Below are 18,168 nucleotides of genomic sequence, written 5' to 3' on the forward strand. Positions count from 1 at the left end.
ATATGGTACTGAGGTACCCAGGGTATTGGGGTTCCAGGAGATCCCTATGGGCTGCAGCATTTCTTTTGCCACCCATAGGGAGCTCTGACAATTCTTACACAGGCCTGCCACTGCAGCCTGAGTGAAATAACGTCCACGTTATTTCACAGCCATTTTACACTGCACTTAAGTAACTTATAAGTCACCTATATGTCTAACCTTTACCTGGTAAAGGTTAGGTGCAAAGTTACTTAGTGTGAGGGCACCCTGGCACTAGCCAAGGTGCCCCCACATTGTTCAGAGCCAATTCCCTGAACTTTGTGAGTGCGGGGACACCATTACACGCGTGCACTACATATAGGTCACTACCTATATGTAGCTTCACAATGGTAACTCCGAATATGGCCATGTAACATGTCTATGATCATGGAATTGCCCCCTCTATGCCATCCTGGCATAGTTGGCACAATCCCATGATCCCAGTGGTCTGTAGCACAGACCCTGGTACTGCCAAACTGCCCTTCCTGGGGTTTCACTGCAGCTGCTGCCAACCCCTCAGACAGGCATCTGCCCTCCTGGGGTCCAGCCAGGCCTGGCCCAGGATGGCAGAACGAAGAACTTCCTCTGAGAGAGGGTGTGACACCCTCTCCCTTTGGAAAATGGTGTGAAGGCAGGGGAGGAGTAGCCTCCCCCAGCCTCTGGAAATGCTTTCTTGGGCACAGATGTGCCCAATTCTGCATAAGCCAGTCTACACCGGTTCAGGGGACCCCTTAGCCCTGCTCTGGCGCGAAACTGGACAAAGGAAAGGGAAGTGACCACTCCCCTGACCTGCAACTCCCCTGGGAGGTGTCCAGAGCTCCTCCAGTGTGCTCCAGACCTCTGCCATCTTGGAAACAGAGGTGCTGCTGGCACACTGGACTGCTCTGAGTGGCCAGTGCCACCAGGTGACGTCAGAGACTCCTTGTTATAGGCTCCTTCAGGTGTTGCTAGCCTATCCTCTCTCCTAGGTAGCCAAACCCTCTTTTCTGGCTATTTAGGGTCTCTGTCTCTGGGGAAACTTTAGATAACGAATGCAAGAGCTCATCCGAGTTCCTCTGCATCTCTCTCTTCACCTTCTGCCAAGGAATCGACTGCTGACCGCGCTGGAAGCCTGCAAACCTGCAACATAGTAGCAAAGACGACTACTGCAACTCTGTAACGCTGATCCTGCCGCCTTCTCGACTGTTTTCCTGCTTGTGCATGCTGTGGGGGTAGTCTGCCTCCTCTCTGCACCAGAAGCTCCGAAGAAATCTCCCGTGGGTCGACGGAATCTTCCCCCTGCAACCGCAGGCACCAAAAAGCTGCATTACCGGTCCCTTGGGTCTCCTCTCAGCACGACGAGCGAGGTCCCTCGAATCCAGCGACTCTGTCCAAGTGACCCCCACAGTCCAGTGACTCTTCAGTCCAAGTTTGGTGGAGGTAAGTCCTTGCCTCACCTCGCTGGGCTGCATTGCTGGGAACCGCGACTTTTGCAGCTACTCCGGCCCCTGTGCACTTCCGGCGGAAATCCTTTGTGCACAGCCAAGCCTGGGTCCACGGCACTCTAACCTGCATTGCACAACGTTCTAAGTTGGTCTCCGGCGACGTGGGACTCCTTTGTGCGACTTCGGGTGAGCACCGTTTCACGCATCCTCGTAGTGCCTGTTTCTGGCACTTCTCCGGGTGCTACCTGCTGCTGAGAGGGCTCCTTGTCTTGCTCGACGTCCCCTCTCTCTCCTGGTCCAATTTGCGACCTCCTGGTCCCTCCAGGGCCACAGCAGCGTCCAAAAACGCTAACCGCACGATTTGCAGCTAGCAAGGCTTGTTGGCGTTCTTTCGGCGGGAAAACACTTCTGCACGACTCTCCACGGCGAGAGGGATCCGTCCACCAAAGGGGAAGTCTCTAGCCCTTTTCGTTCCTGCAAAAACCTCAGCTTCTTCTGTCCAGTAGAAGCTTCTTTGCATCCACAGCTGGCATTTCTTGGGCATATGCCCATCTCCGACTTGCTTGTGACTTTTGGACTTGGTCCCCTTGTTCCACAGGTACCCTAGATTGGAAATCCACAGTTGTTGCATTGTTGGTTTGTGTCTTTCCTGCATTATTCCTCTAACACGACTTCTTTGTCCTTAGGGGAACTTTAGTGCACTTTGCACTCACTTTTCAGGGTCTTGGGGAGGGTTATTTTTCTAACTCTCACTATTTTCTAATAGTCCCAGCGACCCTCTACAAGGTCACATAGGTTTGGGGTCCATTCGTGGTTCGCATTCCACTTTTGGAGTATATGGTTTGTGTTGCCCCTATCCCTATGTTTCCCCATTGCATCCTATTGTAACTATACATTGTTTGCACTGTTTTCTAAGACTATACTGCATATTTTTGCTATTGTGTATATATATCTTGTGTATATTTCCTATCCTCTCACTGAGGGTACACTCTAAGATACTTTGGCATATTGTCATAAAAATAAAGTACCTTTATTTTTAGTATAACTGTGTATTGTGTTTTCTTATGATATTGTGCATATGACACTAGGTGGTACTGTAGTAGCTTCACACGTCTCCTAGTTCAGCCTAAGCTGCTCTGTTAAGCTACCATTATCTATCAGCCTAAGCTGCTAGACGCCCTATACACTAATAAGGGATAACTGGGCCTGGTGCAAGGTGCACGTACCCCTTGGTACTCACTACAAGCCAGTCCAGCCTCCTACATTGGTTGTGCAGCGGTGGGATAAGTGCTTTGAGACTACTTACCACTCTTGTCATTGTACTTTTCATAAGAGAAAAATATACAAAACAAGGTCAGTGTATATACACATAGCCAAAAAGTTTTGCATTTCCTCTTTTCACTCTTCTCTAAGTGCTGAAAAGTACTTCTAAACTTGCTAAAAAGTACTAAAAAGTTTTTAAAGTTTTTTTTCTCTGTCTTTCTAAAAGCTCTGACAAACTTTTTTCTCTTTTTCTATCACTTTAACTCTCTCTAAAAATGTCTGGCACAGGCCAAAATGTTGATCTGTCCAAACTTGCATATGATCACCTTAGCTGGAAAGGAGCAAGGAGTCTCTGCATAGAGAGAGGTTTGAGTGTAGGGAAGAATCCTTCCTTGGAACTGTTACTTAACATGCTTAGAGAACATGATAAGGCTAAAAGTGCCCCATCTGTTGAAAAAGTAGCTAATGGTTCTCAATCTGATCCAGGGACTCCCCCAGGAAAAGATTCAGGAAAGAAACTTCCAAGCCTGCCCATTACTAGACAGTCTAGCATAGTTGGTAATGATGATGAGCCACACCATACAAATAGTGTTGTCTCACATCATAGCAAAAGCATTTATTCACACCACAGTGGTACTGATGTTTCTGTTAGCCAAGCTGTTAGGGTGCCCTCTGTATGGGACAGGTCTCCTTCTGTTCAATCCCATCATACCTCTGTATCTAGGAATGTCCCTCCCACCAACCCTGATGACAGAATGTTAGAGAGGGAACTCAATAAGTTGAGGGTGGAACAAACCAGACTGAAGCTTAAAAAGCAACAGCTGGATTTGGATAGACAGTCTTTTGAACTAGAGAAGGAAAGACAGAAGTTGGGTTTAGAAACCCATGGTGGCAGCAGCAGTATTCCCCATAGTCATCCTGCAAAAGAGCATGATTCCAGGAATCTGCACAAGATAGTTCCCCCTTATAAGGAGGGGGAAGACATTAACAAGTGGTTTGCTGCACTCACTTGAGAGGGCCTGTGTTGTACAGGATGTCCCTCAAAGGCAGTGGGCTGCTATCCTATGGCTATCATTTAGTGGAAAAGGTAGGGATAAGCTCCTTACTGTGAAAGAAAATGATGCTAATAATTTCCAAGTTCTTAAGAATGCACTCCTGGATGGTTATGGCTTAACCACTGAACAATACAGGATAAAGATCAGAGAGACCAAAAAGGAGTCTTCACAAGACTGGGTTGATTTCATTGACCATTCAGTGAAGGCCTTGGAGGGGTGGTTACATGGCAGTAAAGTTACTGATTATGACAGCCTGTATAACTTGATCCTGAGAGAGCATATTCTTAATAATTGTGTGTCTGATTTGTTGCACCAGTACTTGGTGGACTCTGATCTGACCTCTCCCCAAGAATTGGGAAAGAAGGCAGACAAATGGGTCAGAACAAGGGTGAACAGAAAAGTTCATACAGGGGGTGACAAAGATGGCAACAAAAAGAAGGATGGTAAGTCTTCTGACAAGGGTGGGGACAAATCTAAAAATGAGTCTTCATCAGGCCCACAAAAACACTCTGGTGGGGGTGGTGGGCCCAAATCCTCTTTTAATTAGAACAAGGAAAAGAAACCATGGTGCTATTTATGTAAAATAAAAGGCCACTGGACAACAGATCCCAGTTGTCCAAAGAAAAGCACCAATGCTCCTACCACTACAACCCCTACTGCTACCCCTAGTGTCCCTACTAATAGCAGTGGTGGTGGGAGCAAACCTACTAATAGCCAATCCAAGGGAGTAGCTGGGCTCACTATTGGTAACTTAGTTGGGGTTGGCCTTGTTAGGGAGGCCACAGAGGCTGTGTTAGTCTCTGAGGGGGCTATTGATTTAGCCACCTTAGTTGCTTGTCCCCTTAATATGGATAAGTACAAGCAGCTACCCCTAATAAATGGTGTTGAGGTTCAGGCCTACAGGGACACTGGAGCCAGTGTGACTATGGTCATAGAGAAACTGGTCCACCCTGAACAACACCTACTTGGTCACCAGTACCAAGTTACCGATGCTCACAACAACACACTTAGCCACCCCATGGCTGTTCTTAATCTCAACTGGGGGGGGGGTTACTGGTCCAAAGAAAGTTGTGGTAGCCACAGATTTACCTGTAGACTGTCTACTAGGAAATGATTTGGAGACATCAGCTTGGTCAGCTGTGGAGTTGGAGGCCCATGCAGCAATGCTGGGCATCCCAGGGCATATTTTTGCTTTGACAAGGGCTCAGGCCAAAAAGCAAAAAGGACAGGGAAGCTTGGATCCTGGAACAATGGACCAAGTGCTCCCTAAAGCTAGGGCTAGTAGAAGCAAACCACTTCCTACTATCCCTCCCTCTACAGTGGATTCATCTTCAGAGGAAGAAGAATTCCCTCCCTGTGCAGAACCTACACCAGAGGAGCTGGAAGCAGAAACTGCTGAGCTTTTGGGTGAAGGGGGGCCAGCCAGAGAGGAGCTGAGTGTGGCACAGCAAACCTGTCCCACATTAGAGGGTCTCAGACAGCAAGCTGTCAAACAGGCTAATGGGGATGTCAGTGACTCTCACAGAGTTTACTGGGAGGACAACCTCTTGTACACTGAGCATAGGGATCCTAAACCTGGAGCTGCCAGGAGATTAGTGATTCCTCAGGAGTACAGAAAGTTCCTCCTAACCCTGGCACATGACATTCCCCTAGCTGGGCACCTGGGTCAAATGAAAACTTGGGACAGACTGGTTCCATTGTTTCATTGGCCTAGGATGTCTGAGGACACAAAGGAATTTTGTAAGTTCTGTGAAACCTGTCAAGCCAGTGGCAAGACAGGTGGCACCCCAAAGGCACCCCTTATTCCACTGCCTGTGGTTGGGGTTCCCTTTGAAAGGGTAGGGGTTGACATAGTTGGCCCCCTTGACCCTCCTACTGCTTCAGGCAATAGATTTATCTTGGTGGTAGTGGACCATGCCACAAGATATCCTGAAGCTATTCCTTTAAGGACCACTACAGCACCTGCAGTGGCAAAAGCCCTCCTGGGAATATTTTCCAGGGTGGGCTTGCCAAAGGAAGTAGTATCAGACAGGGGAAGCAATTTCATGTCTGCATACTTAAAGGCCATGTGGAAGGAGTGTGGTGTAACGTACAAGTTCACAACACCCTATCATCCACAAACAAATGGACTGGTGGAGAGATTTAATAAAACTCTCAAAGGCATGATTATGGGTCTCCCTGAAAAACTCCGCAGGAGATGGGATATCCTTCTACCATGCCTCCTTTTTGTCTACAGGGAGGTACCCCAGAAAGGAGTGGGCTTCAGCCCCTTTGAACTTCTTTTTGGACACCCTGTTAGGGGTCCACTCACACTTGTAAAGGAGGGTTGGGAACAACCTTTAAAAGCTCCTAAGCAGGATATTGTGGATTATGTACTTGGCCTCAGATCAAGGATGGCTGAGTACATGAAAAAGGCCAGTAAAAACCTTCAGGCCAGCCAAGAGCTCCAGAAGCAATGGCATGATCAGAAGGCTGTTTTGGTTCAGTACCAACCAGGGCAGAAAGTGTGGGTCTTGGAGCCTGTGGCCCCAAGAGCACTCCAAGATAAATGGAGTGGACCCCACACAATTGTTGAAAAGAAGGGAGAAGTCACCTATTTAGTTGACTTAGGCACTGCCAGGAGTCCCCTTAGGGTGCTCCATGTCAACCGCCTGAAACCCTACTATGACAGGGCTGATCTCACCCTGCTCATGGCAACAGATGAGGGACAGGAAGAAGACAGTGATCCTCTACCTGATCTCTTCTCTTCCACAGAACAAGATGCTCTGGTGGAAGGTGTAGTTTTGGCTGATTGTCTTACTGCTGAGCAGAAAGACAATTGCATAAACCTCCTAGATCAATTCTCTGAACTCTTCTCTACTGTGCCAGGTACCACTTCTTGGTGTGAGCACACTATAGATACTGGAGACAGCTTGCCTGTCAAAAGTAAGATCTATAGGCAGCCTGACCATGTCAGGGACTGCATAAAGCAAGAGGTCCAGAAAATGTTAGAACTAGGAGTGGTTGAGCACTCTGACAGTCCATGGGCTTCTCCTGTGGTACTGGTACCAAAACCCCATTCCAAAGATGGAAAGAAGGAAATGCGGTTTTGTGTAGACTATAGAGGTCTCAACTTGGTAACCAAAACTGATGCTCACCCTATACCCAGGGCAGATGAGCTCATAGATACACTGGCATCTGCCAAGTATCTAAGCACTTTTGACTTGACTGCAGGGTATTGGCAGATCAAATTGTCAGAAGATGCTAAACCTAAGACTGCATTTTCAACCATTGGAGGACATTACCAGTTTACTGTAATGCCTTTTGGTTTGAAAAATGCACCTGCCACTTTTCAGAGGTTGGTGAACACAGTCCTGCAAGGGCTGGAAGCTTTCAGTGCAGCATATTTGGACGATATAGCTGTCTTTAGCTCCAGCTGGGATGATCACCTGGTCCACCTATGGAAAGTTTTGGAGGCCCTGCAAAAGGCAGGCCTCACTATCAAGGCTTCAAAGTGCCAGATAGGGCAGGGTAAGGTGGTTTATCTGGGACACCTTGTTGGTGGGGAACAGATTGCACCACTACAGGGGAAAATCCAAACAATTATTGATTGGGTTCCCCCTACCACTCAGACTCAGGTGAGAGCCTTCCTAGGCCTCACTGGGTATTACAGGAGGTTCATTAAGAACGATGGCTCCATTGCAGCCCCTCTTAATGACCTCACATCCAAGAAAATGCCTAAAAAGGTATTATGGACAGCAAACTGTCAGAAAGCTTTTGAGGAGCTGAAGCAGGCCATGTGCTCTGCACCTGTCCTGAAAAGCCCTTGTTACTCTAAAAAATTCTATGTCCAAACTGATGCATCTGAATTAGGAGTAGGGGCAGTCCTATCACAACTTAATTCGGAGGGCCAGGATCAACCTGTTGCTTTTATTAGTAGGAGGTTGACCCCTAGAGAAAAGCGTTGGTCTGCCATTGAGAGGGAGGCCTTTGCTGTGGTCTGGGCACTGAAGAAGTTGAGGCCATACCTGTTTGGCACTCACTTCATTGTTCAGACAGACCACAAACCTCTACTTTGGCTAAAACAAATGAAAGGTGAAAATCCAAAATTGTTGAGGTGGTCCATATCACTACAGGGAATGGACTATACAGTGGAACATAGACCTGGGAGTAGCCACTCCAATGCAGATGGACTCTCCAGATATTTCCACTTAGACAATGAAGACTCATCAGATCATGGCTAGTCTTATTGTCCTTCGTTTGGGGGGGGGTTGTGTAGGAAAGTACCATCTTGCCTGGCATGTTACCCCCATTTTTCACTGTATATATGTTGTTTTAGTTGTATGTGTCACTGGGATCCTGGTAACCCAGGGCCCCAGTGCTCATAAGTGTGCCTGAATGTGTTACCTGTGTAGTGACTAACTGTCTCACTGATGCTCTGCTAATCAGAACCTCAGTGGTTATGCTCTCTCATTTCTTTCCAAATTGTCACTAACAGGCTAGTGACCATTTTTACCAATTTACATTGGCTTACTGGAACACCCTTATAATTCCCTAGTATATGGTACTGAGGTACCCAGGGTATTGGGGTTCCAGGAGATCCCTATGGGCTGCAGCATTTCTTTTGCCACCCATAGGGAGCTCTGACAATTCTTACACAGGCCTGCCACTGCAGCCTGAGTGAAATAACGTCCAGGTTATTTCACAGCCATTTTACACTGCACTTAAGTAACTTATAAGTCACCTATATGTCTAACCTTTACCTGGTAAAGGTTAGGTGCAAAGTTACTTAGTGTGAGGGCACCCTGGCACTAGCCAAGGTGCCCCCACATTGTTCAGAGCCAATTCCCTGAACTTTGTGAGTGTGGGGACACCATTACACGTGTGCACTACATATAGGTCACTACCTATATGTAGCTTCACAATGGTAACTCCGAATATGGCCATGTAACATGTCTATGATCATGGAATTGCCCCCTCTATGCCATCCTGGCATAGTTGGCACAATCCCATGATCCCAGTGGTCTGTAGCACAGACCCTGGTACTGCCAAACTGCCCTTCCTGGGGTTTCACTGCAGCTGCTGCTGCTGCCAACCCCTCAGACAGGCATCTGCCCTCCTGGGGTCCAGCCAGGCCTGGCCCAGGATGGCAGAACAAAGAACTTCCTCTGAGAGAGGGTGTGACAACCTCTCCCTTTGGAAAATGGTGTGAAGGCAGGGGAGGAGTAGCCTCCCCCAGCCTCTGGAAATGCTTTCTTGGGCACAGATGTGCCCAATTCTGCATAAGCCAGTCTACACCGGTTCAGGGGACCCCTTAGCCCTGCTCTGGCGCGAAACTAGACAAAGGAAAGGGGAGTGACCACTCCCCTGACCTGCACCTCCCCTGGGAGGTGTCCAGAGCTCCTCCAGTGTGCTCCAGACCTCTGCCATCTTGGAAACAGAGGTGCTGCTGGCACACTGGACTGCTCTGAGTGGCCAGTGCCACCAGGTGACGTCAGAGACTCCTTGTGATAGGCTCCTTCAGGTGTTGCTAGCCTATCCTCTCTCCTAGGTAGCCAAACCCTCTTTTCTGGCTATTTAGGGTCTCTGTCTCTGGGGAAACTTTAGATAACGAATGCAAGAGCTCATCCGAGTTCCTCTGCATCTCTCTCTTCACCTTCTGCCAAGGAATCGACTGCTGACCGCGCTGGAAGCCTGCAAACCTGCAACATAGTAGCAAAGACGACTACTGCAACTCTGTAACGCTGATCCTGCCGCCTTCTCGACTGTTTTCCTGCTTGTGCATGCTGTGGGGGTAGTCTGCCTCCTCTCTGCACCAGAAGCTCCGAAGAAATCTCCCGTGGGTCGACGGAATCTTCCCCCTGCAACCGCAGGCACCAAAAAGCTGCATTACCGGTCCCTTGGGTCTCCTCTCAGCACGACGAGCGAGGTCCCTCGAATCCAGCGACTCTGTCCAAGTGACCCCCACAGTCCAGTGACTCTTCAGTCCAAGTTTGGTGGAGGTAAGTCCTTGCCTCACCTCGCTGGGCTGCATTGCTGGGAACCGCGACTTTTGCAGCTACTCCGGCCCCTGTGCACTTCCGGCGGAAATCCTTTGTGCACAGCCAAACCTGGGTCCACGGCACTCTAACCTGCATTGCACGACGTTCTAAGTTGGTCTCCGGCGACGTGGGACTCCTTTGTGCGACTTCGGGTGAGCACCGTTTCACGCATCCTCGTAGTGCCTGTTTCTGGCACTTCTCCGGGTGCTACCTGCTGCTGAGAGGGCTCCTTGTCTTGCTCGACGTCCCCTCTCTCTCCTGGTCCAATTTGCGACCTCCTGGTCCCTCCAGGGCCACAGCAGCGTCCAAAAACGCTAACCGCACGATTTGCAGCTAGCAAGGCTTGTTGGCTTTCTTTCGGCGGGAAAACACTTCTGCACGACTCTCCACGGCGAGAGGGATCCGTCCACCAAAGGGGAAGTCTCTAGCCCTTTTCGTTCCTGCAAAAACCTCAGCTTCTTCTGTCCAGTAGAAGCTTCTTTGCATCCACAGCTGGCATTTCTTGGGCATATGCCCATCTCCGACTTGCTTGTGACTTTTGGACTTGGTCCCCTTGTTCCACAGGTACCCTAGATTGGAAATCCACAGTTGTTGCATTGTTGGTTTGTGTCTTTCCTGCATTATTCCTCTAACACGACTTCTTTGTCCTTAGGGGAACTTTAGTGCACTTTGCACTCACTTTTCAGGGTCTTGGGGAGGGTTATTTTTCTAACTCTCACTATTTTCTAATAGTCCCAGCGACCCTCTACAAGGTCACATAGGTTTGGGGTCCATTCGTGGTTCGCATTCCACTTTTGGAGTATATGGTTTTTGTTGCCCCTATCCCTATGTTTCCCCATTGCATCCTATTGTAACTATACATTGTTTGCACTGTTTTCTAAGACTATACTGCATATTTTTGCTATTGTGTATATATATCTTGTGTATATTTCCTATCCTCTCACTGAGGGTACACTCTAAGATACTTTGGCATATTGTCATAAAAATAAAGTACCTTTATTTTTAGTATAACTGTGTATTGTGTTTTCTTATGATATTGTGCATATGACACTAGGTGGTACTGTAGTAGCTTCACACGTCTCCTAGTTCAGCCTAAGCTGCTCTGCTAAGCTACCATTATCTATCAGCCTAAGCTGCTAGACACCCTATACACTAATAAGGGATAACTGGGCCTGGTGCAAGGTGCAAGTACCCCTTGGTACTCACTACAAGCTAGTCCAGCCTCCTACAGCTGCTGCCTGCGTTCATAAGATTATTTTCAAAACAGGCATTTAGTAGAATTTGTGTTGTAAACTATAGACATAAGGAAAAATACAAAATATGCTTGCTGCTGCGGGTTTTCCATTTCACAGTGCTGTAAATAACATGTGTTACAAGTTTAAATGCTGGCAATGTAGTTTGTGCCAACCCCACTTTCAGAACCTTTCGAAACAGGAAGTTATGTACCAGGAGGAAGGGATGTTTGGCTTTAATCAAATCAAAACAGGAGCTGACGAAGCAATTATGGTCAGTTGTGGTGATGCCTGGCTCCCAGCCACTGAAACAAGGTATTCAACTCATAGTAAAGTCATTCTTAGGGGGTTTGCTGCACATTTCTAGATGGTGACAGAGGTGCATAGCCCATCCAAAGACTGATATATTATTGCCTCGTAAAAACATAATTTAAAAAGCAACATTTACTTGATGTAAATTTCCAAAACTTAACTTCCAACTTTTCCTACTCACCAACTGCTACAATTATGTGGTAATTGTCTTTATCTAAACCTCATCCTTTAATCCAGAGATAGCCAACGTAGGTCCAGGAGGACCGGATACATATCTGTTTTCAGGCTATCCACATAAAAATAAATGTACATAGAATAACAATAAATTAAATGCATTAACACAGTCCTTGGGTAACCTGAAAAATTGTGCACGGATGCGCCTGTCCTGGTCCTCTGCTGGACTGAAGATGCTCATCTTTCTATAGTCTTCTCTTTTTGGGTTCTTCTGCCTCTCACCAGTGAAATCTGTATCAATGATCCAACCACTACCAGCAGTCACTATTCCCGATGCAAAGAACCTATGGAAAAACACAAGCAAATCTGGCCATCTTTCCAGCTTCAACACCAGCTCTGATAGGGCGATAGGGGAAAACAGCCATACAGAGGGGTGGCCTCACGTGCACCTTCATTGTAAGCCTGCGCCAACCTGGTTGCTCCATCGTAACTTTAGCACACGAAGGCCAAATTCTCTTAATGTCACCTGGCCAAGATGGCCTTCCTCCAAGGGGGGGGGTGGGTGGTGGTGGTCCTGGCACAATCTCTCTTCTAAAAGGGGGAGGGGGCACTCTTCTCACCCCCGCCAGTCTCACTCTGAATACCCCTCTTTGTTCTGAACTTTCTAGCCCACTGTTTCCTTGAGGCACATGTGCTCTAATGTATGGAGGCACTTCATAAACTGGTTCTTATTTCCTCCTAACATCAACACCTGATGTACCCTGAAAACTAGAAGCCTGTTTGGTTTGTAAGCTGAGCTTCGGTCTGCCTAGCATCACCTTGACTGCCTTATTCATGCAGCAGTCTGTGCAGGCGCCTGGACTGAAAAAACTCCCCTCAAAATTTCATTAATGCTTCAATTTAACATTAACGCCAATTTCCACCATCCAGGTATGCTGCGGTGGGCTGTCAATGGAAGCTGAACAAGTTGTGAACCTCACTCCATATTTTCCCTCCATAAATTCATTCCATATGTTGTACGGATATTTGAGCCATAGGCACTGCTCAAGGAAATGGTGCCTAATGCATCCCTACGGTGGATCGTCGTTTACACTGTTTCCGGTAGGCGGGTATTGAATTTGGGCTGGTAATCGGGGATTTTTCACCCATAGCTTCTTTTCTACACCTCATTTCCTGTTATTTAAAAAGCTAAACCCCCAAGCACCCCCAAAAAACAAGTTCTGCATAGGTAGCTTTTTCTGAGTTGAGTATGGTACTGATGACGTACTTCCTGGGTTGTTGCACCTGCTTCTTCGAATCCCGGCCTCGGCGAGTGGTTCAATACTGTGTGATTCTGGGCAAATCATGCAATGCTACTGTGCCTAAAATGCGTGAAATGTGTTTGTGTAATCCCTACTTCATGTGCATGGCCTTGTACATTGTCTCCCAACCCCCATGTACTGTAAAGGCTGACTGTAAGCACTGTGTTATTTGTATGGTAGTCTAAGCAGAGACATACTGTATACAATGAGCTTATGAAATCAGGGATTGGGTAGAGACAGGCTGTAAAGGCAACACTATTTGTTCAAGGATTTGTTAGAGGCAGAGTTTAATCATTACTATTTATGTCATAGATTTGGTAGAGGCAAACCGAAAACATTGCATTATTTTATCAGATCAGCCGAAGACAGGCTGTAAACACTGAGCTATTTGTAAAATGAATTTGCTATAGATACAACCCTATAGATTGCAAAGACCACTCTTTGTATTATGTATTAAATGGAGGCAGACGATAAACTCTGCATTATTTGTACATAGGATTGGGTGAAGGAGACTGTATGCATTGCACTAATTGTATCATTGATTTGGTAGAGACAGGCTGTGAGCTGTTTACTATTTGTATCATGCATTTGGTGGAGGCAGACTGTAAAGACCTCTCCTTGTATCCTGTGTTGGGTAGGGGCAGACTGTATGCATGGCATTATATGTACAATGAAATAGGTGAAACGGCCTTCACACCTTGCACTTTTTGTATCATTGATTTTGTAGAGACAGGCTGTGAGCTGTTTACTATTTGTATCATGCATTTGGTGGAGGCAGACTGTAAAGGCCTCTCTTTATATCCTGTATTAGGTCGAGGCAGCCTGTATGAATGGCATTATATGTACAATGAATTAGGAGAAAAAGCCTGCACACCTTGCACTATTTGCATCATTGATTTGGTAGAGACAGGCTGTGAGCGGTTTAGTATTTGTTTCATGCATTTGGTGGAGGCAGACTGTAAAGACCTCTCCTTGTATCCTGTGTTGGGTAGGGGCAGACTGTATGCATGGCATTATATGTACAATGAATTAGGAGAAAAAGCCTGCACACCTTGCACTATTTGCATCATTGATTTGGTAGAGACAGGGTGCTAGCTGTTTCCTATATGTATCATGCATTTGGTAGAGGCAGACTGTAAAGGCCTCTCTTTATATCATGCATTTAGAAGAGGCAGACTGTAGACATGACATTATTTGTACAGTGATTTAGTGAAGTAGCCTGCACGCGTTGCACTATTTGTATCACTGATTTTGTAGAGACAGGCTGTGAGCTGTTTCCTATATGTATCATGCATTTGGTAGAGGCAGACTGTAAAGGCCTCTCTTTGTATCATGCATTTAGAAGAGGCAGACCGTAGACACTGCATTATTTCTACAACGAATTAGATGAAGGAGACTGTACACAATGCACTTTGTGTATATTGCATTTGGTAGAGGCAGAATGTAGACAATGCCCTATTTCTGCCCTATTTCTGCCATGATTCAACAGAGGGAGCCTTAAGCGTGCCTGCGAGTACTGCGCTACTCGTAAAATGGATTATGTGGAGGCAGGCATTAAACATTACAATATTTGTAGACTAGATGTGGCGGAGACTGGCTGCAAACACTGCACTATTTGTATCACACACACAATGGCGCAGAGGTACATAGGCCGGAAGCGGTGCTAAATCAGATGACTTCCTGGAATATGGAACGTTGTTTTTGCAACGTTCTTGTGTGTGACAAATGCCCCTTTCTTCTCACCACACAAAACCCTGTCTAAAAGTGTTAAGTATCTTTTAACCAGACCTAAATGAGACGATTTTACTTACTGTCGAAAACATCACAGGAAATGGCTTCGGGTGAACTCTGACCTATGTATGCATCGATGTGACTGCTTCCAAAGATACTTTGGTGTACAGTGTGCATCACTGTTGCTTGTGGTTCAAAGTTTAAAAGCTGTGCGTGGCTGGTGCACGTGAGTGCGTTGGGTGTTTTCAATGAGTTTCTTTACTGAAAATCGCCTCAAGCAATTCGGATTAATTAAATAATGCATATACTAATGTATATACTGGGACTCTTCCCACCAGCTGCCCACTGCACACGATCACTGGCTACAGCGGTGTTAACCCTTGACTGTTTATATCCGTGACTGCCCCATGCATTGTTGTACACAGTACATTTTTAGGTGGGCAAACAGCGGTGCCATGTTAATGTGCAGTGTCAAACTGAGGGAAATCTCTCTAGCGAACTATCACTCTACTGTTTCTAACTGAGGGGACTCTCTCTAGTGAGCTACCACCCCATTGTGTCGGACTGAGGGAAATCTCTCGTGAGCTCACTCAAATATGTCAGACTGGGGATCTCGCTCTAACGACCTCTCACTCCACTGTGTCAGACTGAGGAAACTCTCTCTAGTGAGCTCACTCAAGTGTCAAACTGAGAGGTCTCTCTCTAACGACCTCTCACTCCACTGTGTCAGACTGAGGAAACTCTCTAGTGGGCGCTCACTCCAGTGTGTACAGCTGAGGAAACTCTCTCTAGCGACCTCTCACTCCACTGTGCAGACTGAGGAAACTCTCTCTAGTGAGCTCACTCAAGTGTCAGACTGAGGGAACGCTCTCTAACGACCTCTCACTCCACTGTGCCAGACTGAGGAAACTCTCTAGTGAGCTCTCACTCCAATGTGTACACCTGACGAAACTCTCTCTAGCGAGCGCCCACTCCTGTGTCAGACCGAGGGAACTCTCTCTAGGGAGCCGTCACCCGAGAATGTCAGACCGACGGAACTCCCTCCAGCGAGCTCCCACTCCAGTGTCAGACCGAGGGAACTCTCTCTAGGGAGCCGTCACTCGAGTGTTTCAGTCCGAGGGAACTCTCTCGAACGAGCTCCCACTCCAGTGTCAGACTGAGGGAACTCTCTCTAGGGAGCCGTCACTCGAGTGTGTCAGTCCGAGGGAACTCTCTCCAGCGAGCTCCCTCTTAACCCCAGCTCTCGTGTGACACTGTGGCATGTTCAGTCCTAATGCTCTTTCTTTCCCTCCGCAGGTGTGCTCTCCCTACCCGCGTACTTCAGTCCTTACAACGACGGGTCCCTGTGCAGGGACGAGCGGGCGGACGCCTACGCCCAGCTGGAGCTGCGCACCCTGGAGCAGTCCCTCCTGGCCACCTGTGTGGGGAGCATCTCCGAGCTAAGTGAGTCTGACGCGGCGAGTTGGGGTGGGATGGAGAGGCGGAGGGCAGGCATGGGGCGGAAGGAAAGGAGTGGGCCAGGGACGAGTGATGGGGAAAGAGATGGCATGTAGGCTCAACTACCACATACGGGTACTCGAGCTGGCACACCAGGAATATATGTGGAAACCCTTAGGCTGGAGGTTATGTCATTCTATCTAGGAAAGTGAAACGTATTTTTAATAGAACGTGGTAAGGTGCATCCTGAAATGACCCTCTTTAACTAGGCCGGACTGGCCCTACGGGGCACCGGGCGTTTCCCCGGGAGGGTGGAAGCTTTTGTTACTGGGGGCGGTTTTGTAGCAGTGCAGCAATTTTAAAAGCACTGCAGAGTTCCTTGTATATCCAACAGTTTTCAGGCAACAACAAAAGTGCCAAGATAACTGGTGATTAATGTACCTGCTAGACAGAGATTGGGGTTTGTCTAGTGGAAGTTTTGACTCATGAAGGTAGCGCAGAGGGTTAATATGCCTGCTGCAAGTGTACTAAGCAGATCACAGAGCTGTATTTTATGTGCATAGCTCAGCTAAATATTGCGTTTGTGATAGAGACCCTTTTGTTACAGTACAATTCTAAGTTACACTCATTATTCAGCACAGGGAGCTATGAACTGGCATCAAAGAGCTGCATGCAAACTGCACGGTACAGGTTATAAAGTTATGTTTTTCCCCAGTCTTTGATTATCGTAATTTTGCTAGAAAGGGTTGGTTTAGGTAGAAATCAATTATTAGTAAAGCCAACCCTAACCACTGTGTTATGTTCTGAATCCTGAGTTTCTGCTTCCCCAGACCAATCACTCTTAAAACATGTCTACCAGTATGGATGACGTGTAAATCCCACACTTTGTTGTCCCCTTTGTATTATGTATAATTTTCTGTACACTGATTTACACATGTAAGATTCATTGTCTCTATATCCGTGTGTAATCTAAGTGCTCCCACACCCTGCGCTGGTAAGAGAGGCGCTATAAAGCAAATGAAATAGATGTGAGGGAGGGGCTATGGAGAGATGAGAGACACTGTCAGAGGGTGATGGTGAGGGAATCATTGAACAGCCCCAATGAAGAATGCTGAGCACTAAGGAGGGTCCTGCTTGATCTGAGCCATGCAGGGCCTGCTTCGCAATGGCATGTGTGAACAGTCAAAATGTGCCCCCCAAAGATTTCGTCATTTGGAACACATCTGATTGTTCTGGTATTCACAAAAAATTCCAGGAGTGCTCCAGAAAATCTATGACTGTCACAGGTTTACTTGAATACTCCAGTGCATAACATTTATGCATGCAGAAAACTTCAAGGACATATTTGAATTTGAGGTCTCTTATAGAAAAGAAAACATGGCCTCATCAATAAATCCATTCAGGAATACCTCCAATAGCTTTGGGGGGGATCCTTTCCCGTTCTGCCCTGTTAAGACTCCTGCCTCAGACAGGAGCAAACTTACATGTGTTTCTATTCTAGGAGACTACCTACAAGGGGTATGAAATATGAAACAAATGTACATGTTTGCAGCTGGTCTCCTAAGTTTGCAGACTGCTCAACCCAGGAACTCCTAAAATTCTGATCAGAAAACTAAAATTCTGAATGTATCAATTCTACGACACAAGCGTAGGGGCATACTTACAAGAAAGTGGGGGATCGCCGATGCACCACTTTTCTTGCGTTGCCCCTGCCCACCTAATGACATCATGGTTGCATCATATTTACAATAAGGTGCACCATGGCAGTCATTAGGACAATAGCGTCAACATTTTTGTCGCTATTGTGGTGCTTTGCTGCCCTAGCAGCAAACATTTTGACACTTGTGCAGCAAAGCACAAGGAGGCTCATTGATTAAAATGGATGCGTCATTTTAGCACCTACTCTGAGCGGGCTTTAAAAATGACAGGAAAAAAGTGGCAGCGAAATGTTGTAAATTTCATTGCGCCATTTTTTTGGGCCTCCCTGTGTCGGAACGGCCCCCTTGCATACATTATGCCTGGCGCAGACATAATGTGGTGCAAGGGTTTACAAAGTGGCGCAATGGAATCATTGCGCCACTTTGTAAATATGGCGCAGGAGAAGGGACTCCTTAACGCAGCCTTAGCGTAACATTTTTTACACCAAGGCAGCGCAAGATGACATTAGGGGCTTGTAAATATGCCCATAATTTCTGTGTTTG

The 18,168-nt window shown here is 47.1% G+C and overlaps 1 protein-coding gene across 2 annotated transcripts in view; it reads left to right on the forward strand.

Annotated features, from left to right (window-relative positions):
• ABTB2 (ankyrin repeat and BTB domain containing 2) overlaps nucleotides 1-18,168 on the forward strand; it is a 343,614-nt gene that overhangs the window by 208,023 nt on the left and 117,423 nt on the right. Inside the window, exon 2 of one of the 2 annotated variants that reach the window (XM_069221850.1) lies at nucleotides 15,827-15,973. The exons of the other annotated variant lie outside the window; for it this stretch is intronic. Within the exon in view, the coding sequence (XP_069077951.1) occupies nucleotides 15,827-15,973 (147 nt within the window). The remainder of the gene's footprint in view (nucleotides 1-15,826; nucleotides 15,974-18,168) is intronic. 2 annotated transcript variants of the gene reach the window in all.

The sequence above is a fragment of the Pleurodeles waltl genome, chromosome 3_1, assembly GCF_031143425.1.
Source record: "Pleurodeles waltl isolate 20211129_DDA chromosome 3_1, aPleWal1.hap1.20221129, whole genome shotgun sequence".
Classification (NCBI taxonomy): Eukaryota; Metazoa; Chordata; class Amphibia; order Caudata; family Salamandridae; genus Pleurodeles; species Pleurodeles waltl.